Source organism: Sorex fumeus, unplaced genomic scaffold (genome assembly GCF_029834395.1).
Source record: "Sorex fumeus unplaced genomic scaffold, SorFum_2.1 ptg000020l, whole genome shotgun sequence".
NCBI lineage: Eukaryota > Metazoa > Chordata > Mammalia > Eulipotyphla > Soricidae > Sorex > Sorex fumeus.
Genome location: NW_026606077.1, coordinates 11,581,093 through 11,598,628, shown reverse-complemented (window position 1 = coordinate 11,598,628; position 17,536 = coordinate 11,581,093). Strand labels below are relative to the sequence as shown.

At 40.5% G+C, this 17,536-nt stretch overlaps 1 protein-coding gene across 1 annotated transcript in view; it reads right to left on the bottom strand.

Moving 5' to 3' along the window:
• Nucleotides 1-2,392: 2,392 nt before the first annotated feature.
• The window catches only part of LRMDA (leucine rich melanocyte differentiation associated), a 635,497-nt gene continuing 620,353 nt past the window's right edge, over nt 2,393-17,536 (bottom strand). The window contains exon 6 of the mRNA XM_056113521.1: nt 2,393-2,544. Coding sequence (XP_055969496.1) covers nt 2,465-2,544 — 80 coding nt within the window. The 3' untranslated portion in view covers nt 2,393-2,464. The remainder of the gene's footprint in view (nt 2,545-17,536) is intronic.

Below are 17,536 nucleotides of genomic sequence, written 5' to 3'. Positions count from 1 at the left end.
GTAAAAGACACACAACCATGAGGATAATGAGAGTAACTCTGAGCTTTGATTGCACATATTTGCCTTTTAGTTCTCTTCTTTGGACAAGAAATTTTGGGCAAGTCCTACAGATTCAAGATAAGCATCTTTAAATCTGTAGAAATATACATCTCTTCCTCCTCTACCAATTTTGACCAAAATCTAGCTCTAGTCCAGTAGATCGAGCTCAACAAACAGTGGGACTGTAAGCAATCCAACATGAATTCATTATCATTATCCCTGCTTAAGAGAAGCAAAACACTATAATTCTATCATTAAGATGAATATACCATCATGATGGCCTTTGCGTAAATTATAATTAAAGCTAATCTTAATTAACGTTATTACACCATTTCAGAAGAAAATAAACAATCCCAAGAGAGGGAAACAATGTGGTCAATAACTCACTCCAAAAATATTTTCTGCCTCCAAAGCTCACATTGAGGGAGACATTCCTGCACATGATACAAATGGTTCTGACATTAAGAAAAGTAAACAAGTAAGAAAAATAAAGATGGAAAAATTCTGTGGTCAGTTCACAAGTGCTTTTTTATTGTTTGAGGCAGGGTCAAAGCCTTTTATAAAGACAAGGATATATGTACTGCTAGATTGACTATGACATTGGACTAGACTAGCTGCCCTTGCACAGAACCCCGGCTGCCTGTGATATGCCATGGACAAAACATGGGTTGGTGCTTTTCAACAAAGGATCAGGGTAGAACAGAGTGAACCTAATTTAAAGCATAATTATACTGCTGTTTTATAGATCAAATAGAAGGTACTCAACTTCTGGCTTTTAATGGTTTTGAGAGATAATGGCAAATATTCAATATGCTCTAATTATTAATGATGGAGGATCTTAACCTAGACTTCTCTCAATAATGGATTAGTAAAGGTTGTAGACTCTACAAGAGGGACTCCTGCCAACCTCAATGCAAATCTTTCAAGGTTTCCACCGATTTATTAGAACAGAGGTTATACAAATGAACTAGGTTCTTAGGGGAGTATTTTAGGGATTGAGTCCCTAAAGACTTCTTACAATAATAACTCTATAGTCCCTTGGTGTTCATAACTGGGGAAGAATGCACTTTTAGGTTTTGCTATCCTTAGCTTAATCCTGAAACCCAGAACAATTCAAAACACAGTGCTATTGCAGTCATCTCATCAGTCTTTCAAATATCTTTAGGAGTGATTTTTACTGGTGGACTAGTAGATTAAATGAAAGGACAACAATCTAATTAGTATGATTATGCTTTTTGTTTGGTAACAGCAGTGCTGGAATACAGCCATGGACAAAGAATGCTACAGTAGCATCTCATATACTATGGATCTAATTAGAAATTGTTATGGTGGGTACTGTGTTCTATAGTCTTTACTTTGTAAGGTAAAGGTAAAGGTAAAGGCCCTCCCGTTGATCGTCGATTTGCTCGAGCGGGCCCAGTAACGTCTCCATTGGAGACTTTGTTGTTACTGTGTCTGGCATATCGAATACTCTCGGTAGCTTGCCGGGCTCTCCGAGAGGGGCGGAGGAATCGAACTCGGGTCGGCCATGTTGGCCGCTTGTAAGGCGAACGCCCTACCCGCTGTGCTAATTAATAAATCACCTCACTACTCCTCTCTCTCTCTCTATATATATATATAGTGAATCCAGACCTGGTATCTGACCCTGCCTGGTATTTTTAGACAAGATATGCTTAAATTTGAAATAAATACAACAAGATGAAGTCCATGCTTTTGTCATTAGGGATTTATGGAAAGAAGTTTACACTAATACAGGAACTGTTTACGACATGAAGATGGCTACAAATGTATGGCCTGGCTGAAATCATGTACCTCTATGCTCTGAAAAACTGTGAAGCACCTTGTATTGCTTGTGATAAATATGCAAAGGTTTTGTGTGTTGGGAGCTATGTAGGATATAAGAGGCTAAGATTTAAAGAGATTAAGGGAGTATGGCTTTTCTCCAAACTGTGACTGTTTCACCAAAATAGCGAAAAAGTTCCCTGCATTGTAATATAAGAATGGCTACTCAGTAGGCTGGCTTCCAACATAGTCTCATCTCTTTTTCCTTGACTGCTGCCTCTGAGCATGCTCAGAAAGGCCCCAGGTGTGACCTCTGTTCCCCTGTGAGCAGTGGAAGGACCAGGCAATCGATCATGGTGTTCATCTTGTCAGCTCTGGTGCTTTGCTGCCACTGTCTGTCACCCTGGTGGATGAGACCTGCTTAAGGGCAATCATGTCAATCTCTATGTGACCGTTTAGTCTACGACAGAAGGATGATCTTGACAGGCCTGGCAAAGTCAGAAGATACCCAAAGCTGAAGTCAGAACCTTACCATAGATGTACAACATGGGCTAGTGTAGGTTTTTTTTTTCTCTCTTTATTTTTACTTTCCTGTTGCTTTTATTCTCATGATGTAGGCTAAGACATCTGAATATACTTGGCCTCAGAGTTGGTCATCTCGGATAAACCTGTTTCCCTCCGAATTTCTCCCATAGTAAACGTAGTGACACTTTCCCAGGACACCTGCAAAATGGAAGGAAACACATCATGACAGAAGGCACAATTAGGATAGCAAGGAACACAGGTGCTGTAAACTTGAAATGCAGTGTGACCACAGAAACTGGGGAGCAATAAACGGACTCAGTCTCCAAAGGGAGGGACCTTACCTTGTCCTCCCTTCAGAATTGACATTCAAATAAAATACCAGTACAGAATTTAAGTATTAATTTTTTTTCCTGCAAGATTATTTTTCTCACTTTTAGAGGATTCTAGTTTCACCAATTACTCCTCAAAAGAAAGCAAAAGCCTCTGCCTACAGTCCTTTAATAGTAGTTCTAAAAATGGAGAATTGACAATTTAGAGATGGGCCCCTCCAGCAAAGGATATAGAGTAATCTTCCCAGAATGTGACTGTGTTCAAGTCCTTTAACAAGAATCAATATTGATAACTTCTAGAGAGAACATTCCAAATCCCAGGCGACCTCAGACACATACTGGATGATTAAGGGAGATGGTGGTGTTGACAAAATGCCACACTGACAAGTAACAAGATCCTCCAACATTAAACGGCGGCTGTGTATGGCAACCTGAACTCTCTTTGCAGACTGAAATGAAATGCATTTCATTTTGATTTTCATCTTCAAGAAATTTTTAACCCAACCCAGAACTTTACCTGTTATTTAATATTCTAAATCTCCGTAAGAAACAACCTACCAAAATTGTTTTGTAGAACTATTAAGGAAAAATCAGTCTTCCCTCAAGAAAATATTAATAACTTCAGTTTGGGCTTTTATTTGTCACCTTGAAATCATACATTTTATTTTTGAAAGAGTAACTTCAGTATCAAGAGTTGTCTTATTACTGACAGAACTTTAGTTTCTGTGCCTAACAAAATAAAATCGTAACAAAATTTTTATTCAAAAGCTACAACTCTCCATATAAAAATAGATACCTATAAGCAGGATTATTTTTTCCCACCAGTCTGGTAGAGTTAAAGCCAACAGTCCCCTTGTATTGTTCAGTTAGGATAAATTAGCATTTGAAATTATCCAGATTGTTCATATAATGAGTTACAAGTAATTAATATTTTTATGAATGGACAAGTTATGATTCTCTATTCGGAAATAAAAATCGTATTCTTACAGGTTAATATGGGTTTTCTAAAACTTAAAAAAATATTACTCTTGGCTTACAATACTAGTAATAATGTTTTCTCATAGACATAATTCCATCACCAGTGTACCTTTCTCCCCCACCTCCAAGAAGCATCACCTCACATGCCTCCCCACCCAAATAATTGTGTGTCAGCTCTCCCATTTTCATTCTTCAGATTTTTGCTGCTACTTTACTATGTGTCTTTAAATCCTACATGTGAGAGAGATCATTCTGTGACTGTCCCTTTCCTTCTGAGTGACTTCACTCTTTCGCCCATGTTACAGAAATTGCATGCTTTTGTTGCTTCTTAGTGCTGCATAGTATTTCATTGTGTATATACACCACAACTTCTTGATTCATCTATCTTTAAATGGGTTGTTTCTATAGCCGGGTTATAGTACTAAGTGCTATGATGAAAAGGTGCACATATACCTTCGGGTATATGAATGTTTTAGTGTTTGAGGGTAAAGGTAAAGGTAAAGGCCCTCCCGTTGATCATCGATTTGCTCGAGCGGGCCCAGTAATGTCTCCATTGGAGACTTTGTTGTTACTGTGTCTGGCATATCGAATACTCTCGGTAGCTTGCGGGGCTCTCCGAGAGGGGCGGAGGAATCGAACTCGGGTCGGCCATGTTGGCCGCTTGTAAGGCGAACGCCCTACCGCTGTGCTATCGCTCCAGCCAAAATTTAAAGCAAAGTTGAAATTTTATTGAATCACGAAACTCTCAAATTTGGAAATTAGAAAAGGATGACATTGTTGTATGACTTGGACTTCTTCTCATTAGGATATTTCCCTTTGTGTTCCCCTGAGCTGAGCAGTTAGCTGTGCACCACTCTCCCCTTTGGCTCTGATTTCCTCTTGGCCTTCAATTTCTGCTTTGCAGTATTGGTCTGGTGCCTGGAACATGAAGCTTGGATAAAACCTCCCTGAGAACCTACAGGGGCCCTAGATCATTCTTTTAGCTGTTGGCATAGAGAGTTTTTTTTTATTGTGCTGAATTATATAGCACCTGAGGTTCTACTAGGGTTGTCACTAATGCCAGGAACTGGTCTGTGGACTCGGTGAATCAGGCTCCATGCCAGGGACCATATCCTCTATAGGCCTGGTGGGGTTGGGGAAAAATCTTGTGTGTTTCTGAAAATCCACAAGGGACTTTCTTAAACACCAGTAATTCCAATGAACCATCAAGAATCTGGAAGGATGTTAATTTTTTTCTACAGCACCAGGACAGCATGAATTTTCATAAAAAGAAATGGATAGGGCTGTCAGATATCATCAAGAACCCAGTCTTTCTCTTGCATGAAAGAATGACAGGCATACACAGACACACACACCAGTGGGTGCATTCTTTTAAGTGTTTTCAGGGATGGAATCTCCTCTCTACCTCCCTTCTCAGAATGGTAAACTATAACTTGGGTCTTGATAAAAGGAAACCGCAGGGACAAGCCCATCTTGAAGCTAGGGCACATCAGGAAAGGCCTCATGAGCCACATCCCCCAGGCCTTTTTGTTTTCTTCTGCTCTGCATTGATAAAAGTCCTTTTTCAAAGGCCCATCCTGTTTCTGTGGGCCTGGAAGCAAGATTGTTTATAGATGAGCAGGGTCTATTTGATTCAAATGCCGGAGACTGTGGTGAGGTGTCAGAACTTAGAAAATGAGGCAAGGACATCAGGTATTAATATTGTCAATGATCTCTTGACAGGGAGAACAGATACCATACTCACTGTCAGATTTAAATAGACATCAATTGCATTAATAACGAAAGGGCAGACTTCAAACAAAGGGGCTGTATGGGGGGAGCAGACCTAGTCTCTGTACTGGCAATAACCCGATCTGAAAAGACACTGTCAGGAATCAAGACAGGCCCGGGATTGTGTGCCTGACAGAAAACAGAGATGCCGACAGAGATACTGGGGCCATATTATGCCAAGGATATTCTAAGAGCACTGCCTGCGGCTCTAACAAAAGCTGACATTACCCCTATCACTTGGGGTCTTCTCTGCCTGCAGAATGGCTCTCCCCCAGATTATTCGCTGCTATACTTAAGTTCCTGGCAGCCCTGTTCTGTTACAGAGCCAGGGTCAAGGAACCAAAGGATAACACAGTCCGTCTAAATTTGGACTTGGTTTGAGGAGCACGTTAGTTGCCCCATTCCCCAAGAGCTCAGCTACTTACGGTGATCAGAGTACCACTATGCAAGCAACTGTCACCTTGAATAAATCTCTTCAAGGGAAGGTGCTCCGGCTATGGGTTGGGCTAGGCTGGCAGCCCCAAAATGCAATCCAGTTACTGATGGGCCTCTGGGGAGAAAGATGGTCCAGCTAGTGACAATTCACACTGGCTGGAAGTTTTTGAACTCCAGTCTCCCACAATCTGTGAAAGGAAGCAAGGGCTGCTTCTGCTGAAATTGGTACGGGAGCTCACTGGGGGGAAAAGTGATTATCCCCTCCAAACACAACTTTTGTGTGCAGAAAATAAGCAAATAAATAAAGAACATGAATGCAGGATTGGGTTATAGCAGCAGGCTACCACATGTAGCATGAAGGCTGTTTGGAAAAGAACAGGATCTGTTCATCCATTAAGGGAGGTGGGTGGTGTGATTCCCCCTCTGCCTGCCACAGTATGTGCCATAGCCTGGGAACGTTCCAGAGGGAGCTGCCTCTTTGCAGAGCACATGTTGAGGAGAAGGCACTCCTGGGCTGGAATTTGGGAACCCGCTGGTCATGACTCAGTAGGCGGCAGTTTCCCCGTACATCTGCAATGCATTGGCTTGTTTGTATCTCCTCAAACTGTAATGTCTTGGGACTGGAGGAGGAACAACACATTTAATGGCATATGTAGTGTTTTTAATTAAAATATCTGGCTTTGGCCATAATAAGTGAAGCCGGCTCACCATGCATCAGGCCGCTGCAGAGCTATCTGTGTGAGGGTTTCTTTCAAACGCCCTGAAAAACCACCGCCTGCTGTCTATCCCTGGGGAATCCTCTCCTGCCAAATGAGACTCCTAATTTTTCTTAAGTAGCCAGTTCTGCTATCACCGTAAGCTCTTCAAACTATAATTATGAAAAAACCATGTTGGGGAGAATCTGTTTTAAAGAGGCCCTTTGTCTTTTCAATGCTTCCCCCGCCCCCTCTCGCCTCCCTTCTCTGAAATGGATGTTCTAATTATGCAGGTTAAGTTATAACCTTGGGATTGGGTGGGAAGCAGCCTCTGGTCCTGGTTGCAAATTGTGACACCTGGGATGGTACCAGAGACTCTGCCAGGGAAAGTGTCCTTGACCATGGCCCCCAGGCCTGGGGGAAGATGCAGATGGTCTCGGACGGTGGATCATTGTGGAGCTCTCAGGATATCAAAGGGGAAAGCCTGGCATTGCTCGGGCTCTGCGGCCCTGTACAAGCCCCTTTTCAGTCTTGATGTCCCCTTTTAAAAGGTGATGACAAGGATCTTTTTTCTCAGAAACAATTTAATACTGAAATTGGTGATTTAAGACCTTCAAAGTTTTTTCTGACAAAGATAAGGAGGTCAGATATAATATTGCCTAATGGGAAAGGCAGCTCCGTGGTCAGTTAGAAAAAGAAACTAATTTGGACTAAGGGAACTCTTGAAACTCCACATTCCTTCAAAGGGCCACAGACATATGAAAGTGGGTAGGGCACTTGCCTTGCACCTGATTTGACCTGGGTTTTATCCCCAGCATCCCATAGACTCCCTGAGTCTGTCAGGAGGGAACACTGCTGGATGTGGCCCCCAAACAAGATAATTAAAATCTCCAGGAAAAGAATAAATACCAATTTTCCTGCAACTTCATTCTCAGCGCTGCTTATGACTAATTAGTCCATATCAATCTAGCTTTGACATATGCTTGAGTCTCATAATCTTTATTTGATATCACTAAGGACTAAATATCAGAGAAAGTAAATATCATTGTACTCTTACCAGAAAATAATCTTCTTTAGATATATACCTACCTTCATTGTTGAGTCTTACCTTCAGATTGATAAAATAGAGAAATTAAAATTATACCAATCTTAAGACCTCATTTCAAACATCTACCACAAACTGTGAACTGTAGATTTTGAACTGTTTGTGGTCACTAGCAAATTAGAATTAACAAAATGAAATAAGCAGGGGTGTTCCCTTCGAAAATCTTTTAATCTGTATAAGCAAGGAAGAAACTATAAAGAGGTGGATGGACTAGTGACAAAGAGGTAAAGAGTAGTAAGATATTTCTTTTACTCCATTGTGAAAAGTTCTAGAATTATGCACAAGAATTGTCACCACTACAATGTTCCCTCCACATTTCCTCCAATTTATAAAACCCATTTCTTGAAACAACATTTACTATAAAATAGCTGTTCAATAAATATTTGATGCATAAATTAATACCATTAAGATTACTATCTGTAAAAATATTGTGGAAAGTTCACCAAGTTAGGTATTTCAATAATTAAATACTCTGAACACCCTTACCTTAACTTCTGGTGAGACTATAGTCATTTGAAATGCTCAACACACACACAGATTAAATATTCACTTATTAACAGAAGACAAGTCTCAAATTCTAAATATTGGTGTTTGGCTGCCAAACACTTCCCCCCTTTGAAAATAATACAATTCGAATGTCTGGATGGAAAGAGAGAAGTGACCTGCACATTATCATCCAGCAGTGCTGTAAACATCAAGGCACAGGAAAGCTCATTCTTTGTTCTCTGTTATGTTCAGACTGTGAGGGAGTAAACTGGGAAGGAACCAAAACCTATGCTTAAGATCTAGAGAAGTGACTTGAACAATACCCCAAGGTTAGTCTGTAGTGTGGCTATCACACTGAATTTATCAGAGCCTGCAGAATACCAGGCTCCTTACACGACAATCCCCCTCAGAGTAAGCTACTTAAATAGGGAATAGAAGACATTTTTATAAGGTCTTAAGGGAAGCAGTTGCTTGGGGTCAGTTTTTGTGAAAAGAGAGAAAAGTTCCATCTCCATCTCCCCATGCCAACATTAGCTGAGAAGCCTCAGACTGGAAATGCAATGAAATATCTCCACCAGATTCAGTGAAGCGAGACTTCAGTTACAATTTGCACCTTGGCTTGGAATGGGATGCCATGGTCATGCAATGCTATTAACCCTCCAAACATCTTTAAAGATGTCTGCTGTCTTCTTGGACCAAAGGTCCATTGCTCTTGCTAAATACTGAATTGACCACCTCAATGAGTGATGCCCTGGGGACTTTTTCCTAGTATCTTCCTTAAACTAATCTCCTACATTACACAAAACTATGCAACAAGGGACATACTAACTCATATTTTACAAGGGAGTGACATTTGAATTCTTCCATTTTTACCCCAAGGAGGCCTTAGACATATAAATATATACATGTAAACTGACCTGGCAAATTTTCCATGAAAAAATAGTATCTACAGCAAACTCCATGTAGTTAATTTAATACCTAATTTTTTCCCTCTTTCTTTCATAATCTAGGATCGTACACTTGGCTAAACTGTTCACATACTTAGTATCACATTTATGTGTGCTACAAATCGCACACTTTGCTCTGCTATAGGGATTTTACTCCTATATAGGTAGTGTCGGGATCCAATGTACAGCCTCATGCCTAAGTCACTAAACTTTTTAATTCAACCAGTTTTGATAACATCTTCAATGTTAAATCATGTTCATTTTAACATAATTCTTTTTCATGCACATTTTACATTATGGTTAAAATAGCACAGTGGTAGGGAGTTCACCTTGTGCACAGCCAGCCTGGCCGAGCCAGGTTCGATTCCTCCATCCCTCTGGGAGAGCCTGGAAAGCTACCGAGAGTATTCAATATGCCAAACATAGTAACAAGAAGTCTCACAATGGAGACATTACTGGGCACACTCGAGCAAATTGATGAACATTGGGAGGACAGTGTTTGTTTGTTATATCTTGTAATGCTTTGAGTCATTTACATTTTACAAAATCACATTTCATTGAGTGAAATTTTTGACTTATATTTTTGACAAGAAAAGCTGACTTTCCTGCTTGTTTTTAGTTAAATATTATGCAAACAGCATTTTAGTTTTTGCAATTTTATTTATATCATTTTTGCCAAGCCTAATTCCTTCCCATGAATTTGCAGTTTTCAGTATACCAACAGGATATATATACATATACATATATGTGTATATGCATGTGTATATATATAAATATATATGTAAATATATATACACATATATATAAAACTCTTGACAGTTTTTATCCATAATAAATTGCACTGGTGCAGATTTCTTGTCACTACCAGGCATGATTATTCATATATAAAGTAGCAATTTTTATTCATTTCTTAGCATAAGGTACCTAGGACAAAGATAAATGCTCTAGATCCATGATAGTGTCCAAATTGTGTGGCTTTTTACCACACCCCTGTCAAAAAAGAAACAGCATGGGCCTCCTAATCCAGGGTCAGGATGCATCCATGCCCTCAACGAATCTGACACAGTGCAGGAAAACCATCCCTTTGAGAAGAGGGTATTTTGGCCCAATGCTCAGACCCTTCCTCGAGGCCTGATGGGAGGTTAAACTTTGCACTTTCTTGAGAGAGTGGACAGATTATACAGTCTGCCTAAACAAATGCTGGGTCTTGTCATGTCTCACCCATGTGTTTGTAAAGGGAAGGGAACCAGTCAGTAGGGAACGGATCTTGGCAAAATCTGTAATGAAGGTGATAGGAATGTGTGTCTGAGAAGCTGGCCTTCCTGCCCTGAGAGGCTGAACAAACGGGTCACATGAGTAGGCAGACAAGCTGATGTGTGACAAGTTGGAGCCTGTGTAAAATGCTCTCCAGGTCCCCAGGACAAGTGAAATGAGGCTTGTCATGTCAAAAGAGGAGAAGGTGGTAGGGAAGGGAGAGAATTAAACAACATGATCTTTTCCTCTTGAGGTCTCTTAGTAGGGAATAGGTAGTTGGTATAAGTTTGAGAGATTACTGAGTCTTTGTGGGGAATCCCGGGTGACCTGGTCCCGTGTCACCTTGAAGATCTTGGTTTCTAGATTTAGGCCATAGATGCAACGGTCCTACCCATACCAGAGTCAGCCAAAGTCATTGCCATATCTCACATTATCTGTTAGCAGAGAAGGGAACATTATCAGATATGTTTACATGATAGTCAGCAAGCTCTTCCTCAGTGTAGATGGGCAGGCACAGGAAATAATCCCAGTTCTGAGGATGAGTTGACTTGCTTTGTTTTTTGAACACTGACTTTTTCCTATACAATATTCTGATCAAATAGGAACAGTTATAAATATCAGAGCTCAGAAGGAAACACCAAGTAAAGGATGTTTGGAGAATTTGCTTGGGATGTGAGATGCATGCTGAAAGTAGACTATAGACCGAACATGATGGCCACTCAATACGTCTAGTGCAAGCCACAATACCCTAAAGGAAAGAGAGAGCAAAAGGGAATGCCCTGTCACAGAGGCTTGGTGGGGTAGGGTGGAGGATGGGGTGGGAGGGCTACTAGGATCATTGGTGGTGGAGAATGGGCACTGGTGGAGGGATGGGTGCTCGATCATTGTATAACTGAAACCCAAGCACGAAAGTTTGTAAGTCTACAACTGTACTTCATGGTGTTTCAGTGATTAAAAAAAATTTTAAAAAAGAACAGATATTATAATTTGTCTTTGGTTTGAATGTACTGGTTATTCTTATTTATATAATAAGGAAAGAATCCCAAAACAAATAAATATCAGAGCTCAAACTCCATATTTTCTTACTCAAACCATATCCCTCATTTTCAGTCACTGTGCCAGTTTAAAGTCAGAAACAATTTTTATTCTGATTTCCTAAATAATCTGTAAAGGAAACTTCAAATAGGATGTGAAATTTTCTTACAGAGGTGTCTTTGCTGGGACAGATTCTAGAGATCTTCATTTTTGAGGTAATGCTTTTCCTTGTATTGAGGAGGACCAAAAAATTCAAAGTGGCTTCTTCAAGGACAGGGTGCCAGCCATGCTTGTGGCTCTGCCTTGTCAGGTATCTCTCTCTGGGTTTCGTTTACACCTTTTAAATAAGAGAACATCAGAGATTTGGCTTTTCTAAATTGGGGTGTGTGTTGCACTCCTCTCCCATCTCTACTCTATGCAGGGCTTAAGGGATCTGACCTGAGTCGGACTCCAAAGCACAGGCCAAGACGAGATGTAAATTGGTTCAGATCCATGCTGTTTACTTCAGAGTGGCTCACTGACGGACAGTGTGTGACAACAGATGCCAATAAAAATGGACAGTGGTGAAGGCATAGCAAATAATTTTTCTTCACCAGTTTTTAACTGAGCAATTCAGAAATCTTTCAGACAAGAGAGAGAAAAGATTCACCCATCTATCATTCCTACCAGTAAACCCACATTCGTCTTTTTCCACCTTCCAGCTGAAGTTGGGAGCGTTGTCACTAGAGGGCAGCATGAATTTAGGGAAAACTTGCAGTTTTCTTTTTAAAAAAAAAAAATAATAATAATGGCGACTATTCAGGGAGGGCCATTAAAGCCACACTGCTTTTGGTCACCAATTGTAGTTTCTGTGATGATCAATATGTCATGTTTGCTCTATTTGTACTAAGAATTTCTTCAAGGGGGTGGGGCTGCAAAATGCTTCCTCCTTATCCTCCTTACCCCCAAGTCCACACACATACCACATACCTTGAGGTTCCTCTGGCCTTAATTGCAGGAACTGAATTTCTTTACCATCAATGACTCTCATTAATCATTCTAGGCTCAGGAGTCAGAGATGTTTACATATCACCCACATAAATGTAAAGAGACATGAAACTAATAAAAAAATTCAACTTCCCAAATTTTTGAAAGATGTACTGCAGAAGTCTCCCACCCAAATAAAGTATACACACACAGAATTTTATAATCGAGAGTAAAACAAATTAAAAATAAACCATAAAACACAAAAATGTAAAGGTATTTACTCCCTCTGAACAACTCACAGCTACCTCCTTCTAAGGCTTTTCCTGTCTAGAACCTACACAGCCATTGTCCCTGCTTTTAGATTAGCGAAGCGCAGATTCATCAGAAAAGAGAGGCAGAAGCTGCCCAAGTAATAGCCAAAGAACGGGAGCTTCTGCTTGATCATTCTCTGGTCCTCTGCTCCGGGACCAGTGGATATTCTCATGCCTAGAACAACAAATGGCTCCTCCCTGTAGGAGAAAAGAGATCTACAGGGATTTTAAACATAAACTTTTTAAACAAAGGCAATAAAGTTGTGACATTCTAGGAATGGCATTTTGTGCTAGAATTTCCCAGCATTACAGTAAGTGAAAATGGAGAGCAAACACAATCTGGAGTTACTTTATCAGCTGAGGGGCCTCTCATAAGGGCACTGAAGTAAGTATAAGATGGTTCTCACACACCTCTTCCTGAGTAGAATAGTCATGTGATGACTGATCACTGGCTGCTAGGGGGAATGTTGGGGTCCACTTAATTAAATTGTATCGTTAACTCATGGGTCACTCTTTGGAGTTTTCCCTCAAATTTCATTGTCTTCTTAGATTTGTCACAGTGACCACAACTGAAATTTGAGGATTAATAGTAAGAATATAGACTGTCCACCTACAGAGTAGCTTGGGTCATCCCAGGACAGAAGTTCCTGGGAATTGGAATCTCCAGGAAGGCTTGACTCCAATCTCCAATCCTGAAATTTCTCATTCAGTGAGTCTGAGTTCAGGACGGGAGGGAGAGGGAAGAGGGAAAAAGAGTTTGTATTTGTGTTAACTCTCAGGTGATGCTGGTATTTGTTAGGGGTCCAAGAATTTAAGAAACACTGTTCTAGAACAACCTAAAGAAATGGTATTTAGGAGGCTTCCATTCTTTGTTTTTTTCTTTAAACAGTGTTCTAGAACAACCTAAAAAAACGGTATTTGTGTGAGGGGACTCTAGGCAATTTTTAGCCAACCTGCTGTGTTCAGTGTGAGCAACTGAGGCTGTGGTGTTGCTCAGGCCCTGAGTGCTGGGGTTACCCAGGTGACACCTTCCTAGGCTTCAGGACACAGATAGGGATGCACCAGCAGCTGCACGGGGCATTGGGGTTGGCAGCTGGAGCCCTGACTGTACCATCTCCTGGTCCCTGTCTCTCCTTCATTAAAACTAAAACTCCTTATTTTAGCTTTATTATTATAAAACAAAGACTATTCAGAAGCAAACACCTAGTTGATGAGTGTCCACACATATTGAGTTTTAGTCAATGGAAGGTTTTACTGGTACCTAAATTATGCACATCAGTATAAGCTCTTAAACATAAACAAAACAAAAAAAACTTACATTTAAGTGAAGTGCAGATTGCATGATCAGAAAAGCTTTGATATGTGGAAAAGGACTGAATCTGCAAACCACAATTTATGAAGTAGTGGGGGAAAATATCTTTCAGAAAAATTTCTCAGAAATTCTTTGGCAGTACCCTCCCCTCACCTACCCACCAATGACAGAATCCTATTTGAGCACATGTGAGCAGCTGAGGGTCCTCCTGCAGAGTTTGGATTAGGGATTTTGGCTTTGCTCTCAAGTAGAAATTTGCTTTTGGGTTTCAGATCAGTTCCTATTAGAAAGTGCACATCAAAAGTAGGAAAAGCATGCATAGTACTGTTTGGTTCTTTGCTCTACAATTTCTCAAGTGTCATGAGAAATAAAGACAAGTACTTCTTTTCTTTAAAAATTCTTCAAACTTCCAAGTCAAGTGAATAAAAGAACCTCTCAAACTAGCAGACTGAGAAACAACCGAGACTGTCATAATCCCTGGCAAGGAATAGAGGAAAGGCCTTCCTTGTTGGGCCCATCAGTCCAGCCTCCATCTGTCCTTCATTAGAATCCAAATAAACTTTTCCTGTACTGATATTACTATAATCTCTCCTAATTCTAGGACACTATAACTTGCTTACTCCAAAAGGAATCTGCTGATACATGATCTCTCTGAAAGAAGTTTGCATTACACACACACACAAACACACACACACACACACACTCTACCCAAAAGTGTATTGTTACAGAAAGCATGGATGCACGGTGTCATTCTTGAGCTCTAGCAAATCTTGCTGCCAATTGCCAAAATATTTTCATTACATTCTGACCTTCAACTTCCATCCTCTAAGCTGCTTTGAAAATAAAAGCATATATACATACATTGACACATATATGTATATATACACACACACTAATAAACAAAATTATAGGTTAAGAATTAATTGCAAAACTCAGTTTAAAAGAGCAATGTGAACCTCATGCATATTTTCCCTGAAGATAAAAGCAAAGTAAACAGTAGAAGAGCATATTATAAGGACCCTCATTAGGGTCAGGCTCATTAAAATTTAATGAAGGCACAGAGTCTGTCCAGCAATATTAAAAAGGGTGTACATTTTGCCTATCAATGGAATGACTGGGTCAGCAAGACATTACTGACAGTGGGTGGGATGGAGTGTTATCAGTCTCGAGAGCACACAACTTTGATTTGGAATATTATCCCTTTTATTTGACTAGTTTCAATTTGTCAGGATTCACCCTGCGGTGAGTTAACATGCTTTCATATTCTTTTTTAAAAAATGCCTTATGGGCCAATGTGGGCCTCACACCTAATAGAATACATCTGGCTCTGACAGTTTGATGCCCGACTCTGAACCACATTCAGCAACACAAATTAACAGCCTAGACATTGCCCACGCTGAGCAGGAAGTAATAACCTGCTACTTGGCCAAAGTCTCATTATAAGCCATTACAGTAATTGAGGGCCAAGACTCTGTGGATGGTATAGTCCCTGAACACTGGTCGTTAGTTCAGCAAAAGAAAAACTGAATGGAAGGGGTGCTGGACTGACTGAGGAGAAACCGATTTGGACCATAGCAAGAATTCCATCTAAAGGGCATTCTGTGACGCAGAGAGGTTCATGAACAGTTTCTCTTTTGCCCTACAGCTCACAGGAACTCTCCTGGGGGGAGTTCAGGACTTCATGGAGGTGATGTAAGTCTTGGTTTGCCTCCAGCAATGTTATACAGTTCAAATCTAGTTTAATATTGGGGAGAGCCACAAAGAGAAGAAGAGGGCAAGAGAAGTCAGAATGTTCCATGAGCAGTAAGAGAAGAGGTTGGGCAGGGAGAGCAGAAGGGGAAGTCACCCCCTCCCCCCGCCTCACTAGAAGACAGGGTTCCTAAAACGACTCTACTGTAAGAGCATCTATTCTTCTGGAGCTGGCAAAGCCAACTCCTCTGCCATAAGGCTGGTCTTTCTGTCTAATATTGGGCAATCACAAATGCATTGCGGGTACTTAGGGAAAGACTAGAGGTAAGGGTTTCAAATGATTAGTCAATCAGTAATCAATTAACCTGATTTTTGGCACCATGAGAATGATGCTGAACTGAAGTGATTATGGCAGCTCTCAATAAACATTTCTCTGAAAGATATATATAGGGTCAGAGAGGGAGTGACTGAAATAAGACAAACTGTAAAATATTCCCCTTTTATCTTCCAACACACAAATCCTTACCCCACTTACCCAGACACACAAACTCCAATAAGAGCCACATTTTCCAAACACAGAAATGACTTGACATGAAGTTCTAACTAAAATATAATAAATGCTCTCAAGTGTATATCTTATCCTGAGACCAATAAAACTAGCGCAGAATCTCCCCAAGTTCTCACTTTCTCCTGCTTCAGGTCTCCATGAAAGCTGCCTAATTTTGGAAAACTAAAACTGTTTGTTTGCTTAAATGAGCACCACAGGACATTAGTGTTGCAGAGGGAGTGAATGTCTGTGCGCATCGAGCCCACACTCAGCGCCCCAAGAAAATCTCCTCATCTCAGCCATATCCACTTCATTATTTCCCTTCACCTAGAGGGTTAAGCTCAGTCTGGGGCCTACAAAATGGCTGCTGTTGGTACAAGTGAGGCCTTCCCTATAACTAGAACCTTCAGGAAAAAACAAATTAATCAACAGCGAGCTGAAGTGGGTTTAATGATTGCATTCTGCATACAATCAGCTTTTCCCTTTTCAAGGGCCATCAATATGTCAAGGGAAGACATATCTGAAGGATATAGCTCTTAACATCAAGGTTATCTATTCTCCACAAGGCTCCCACTCCTTGCCGGGCTGATACTCCACGCTGCCTGTGTCTAACATTTTCATCAACTCTGCAATCAATCAAGGTAATAATGTTGTGCAAAAAATCAATTAACAACGCAATTAAACTTTCCTTATTATCTCAAAGGGCTGAAATAATACCTAAAGGGAAGATAGACTCACTGAACGCAGACATCCATAATCCAATGTGAAAGTGAATTATGAGGTTGGACAGATGCAGGCATGTGCTGGTGCTGTTATTTTCCAGGGGTTATATCTCATCGTGGCAGTGTATCAGTCAGCCCCAATCCCAGACCCTAAAATTTCAAATTACTTTTAAGAAATATATGATGTGCAATATCCATTTCATATTCTCTTTTAAAGATAACCCCCCTCCCTCCCCAAAGTTGAACGACCATATTATTCAAAGACAAAATGATCTTTCAACAAGAACATAAAATATAAAAGCTATAATAACATTTACATCTGTATAGCACAGATCTCTGTAAATGCAGGTCATCTATTATACATAATCTGCAGTGCCTAAAAAGCCAGGATGCAGCACAATGTTTAAAACCAAATGCGTGAATGTGCAAACTTTTGTGGGAGGGCTGTGGATTTTCCCCAAGCAGAGATCTCATCCATGCCTGCCACCACATAGACACATATGCACACACACACATGTGCAAGCATTGGGGCAACGGGCATCTTACTCATTTAAACAAGAATGACTCGATGATTTAGCAATTAAACTCAACTTGTCCTGAAACACTGCA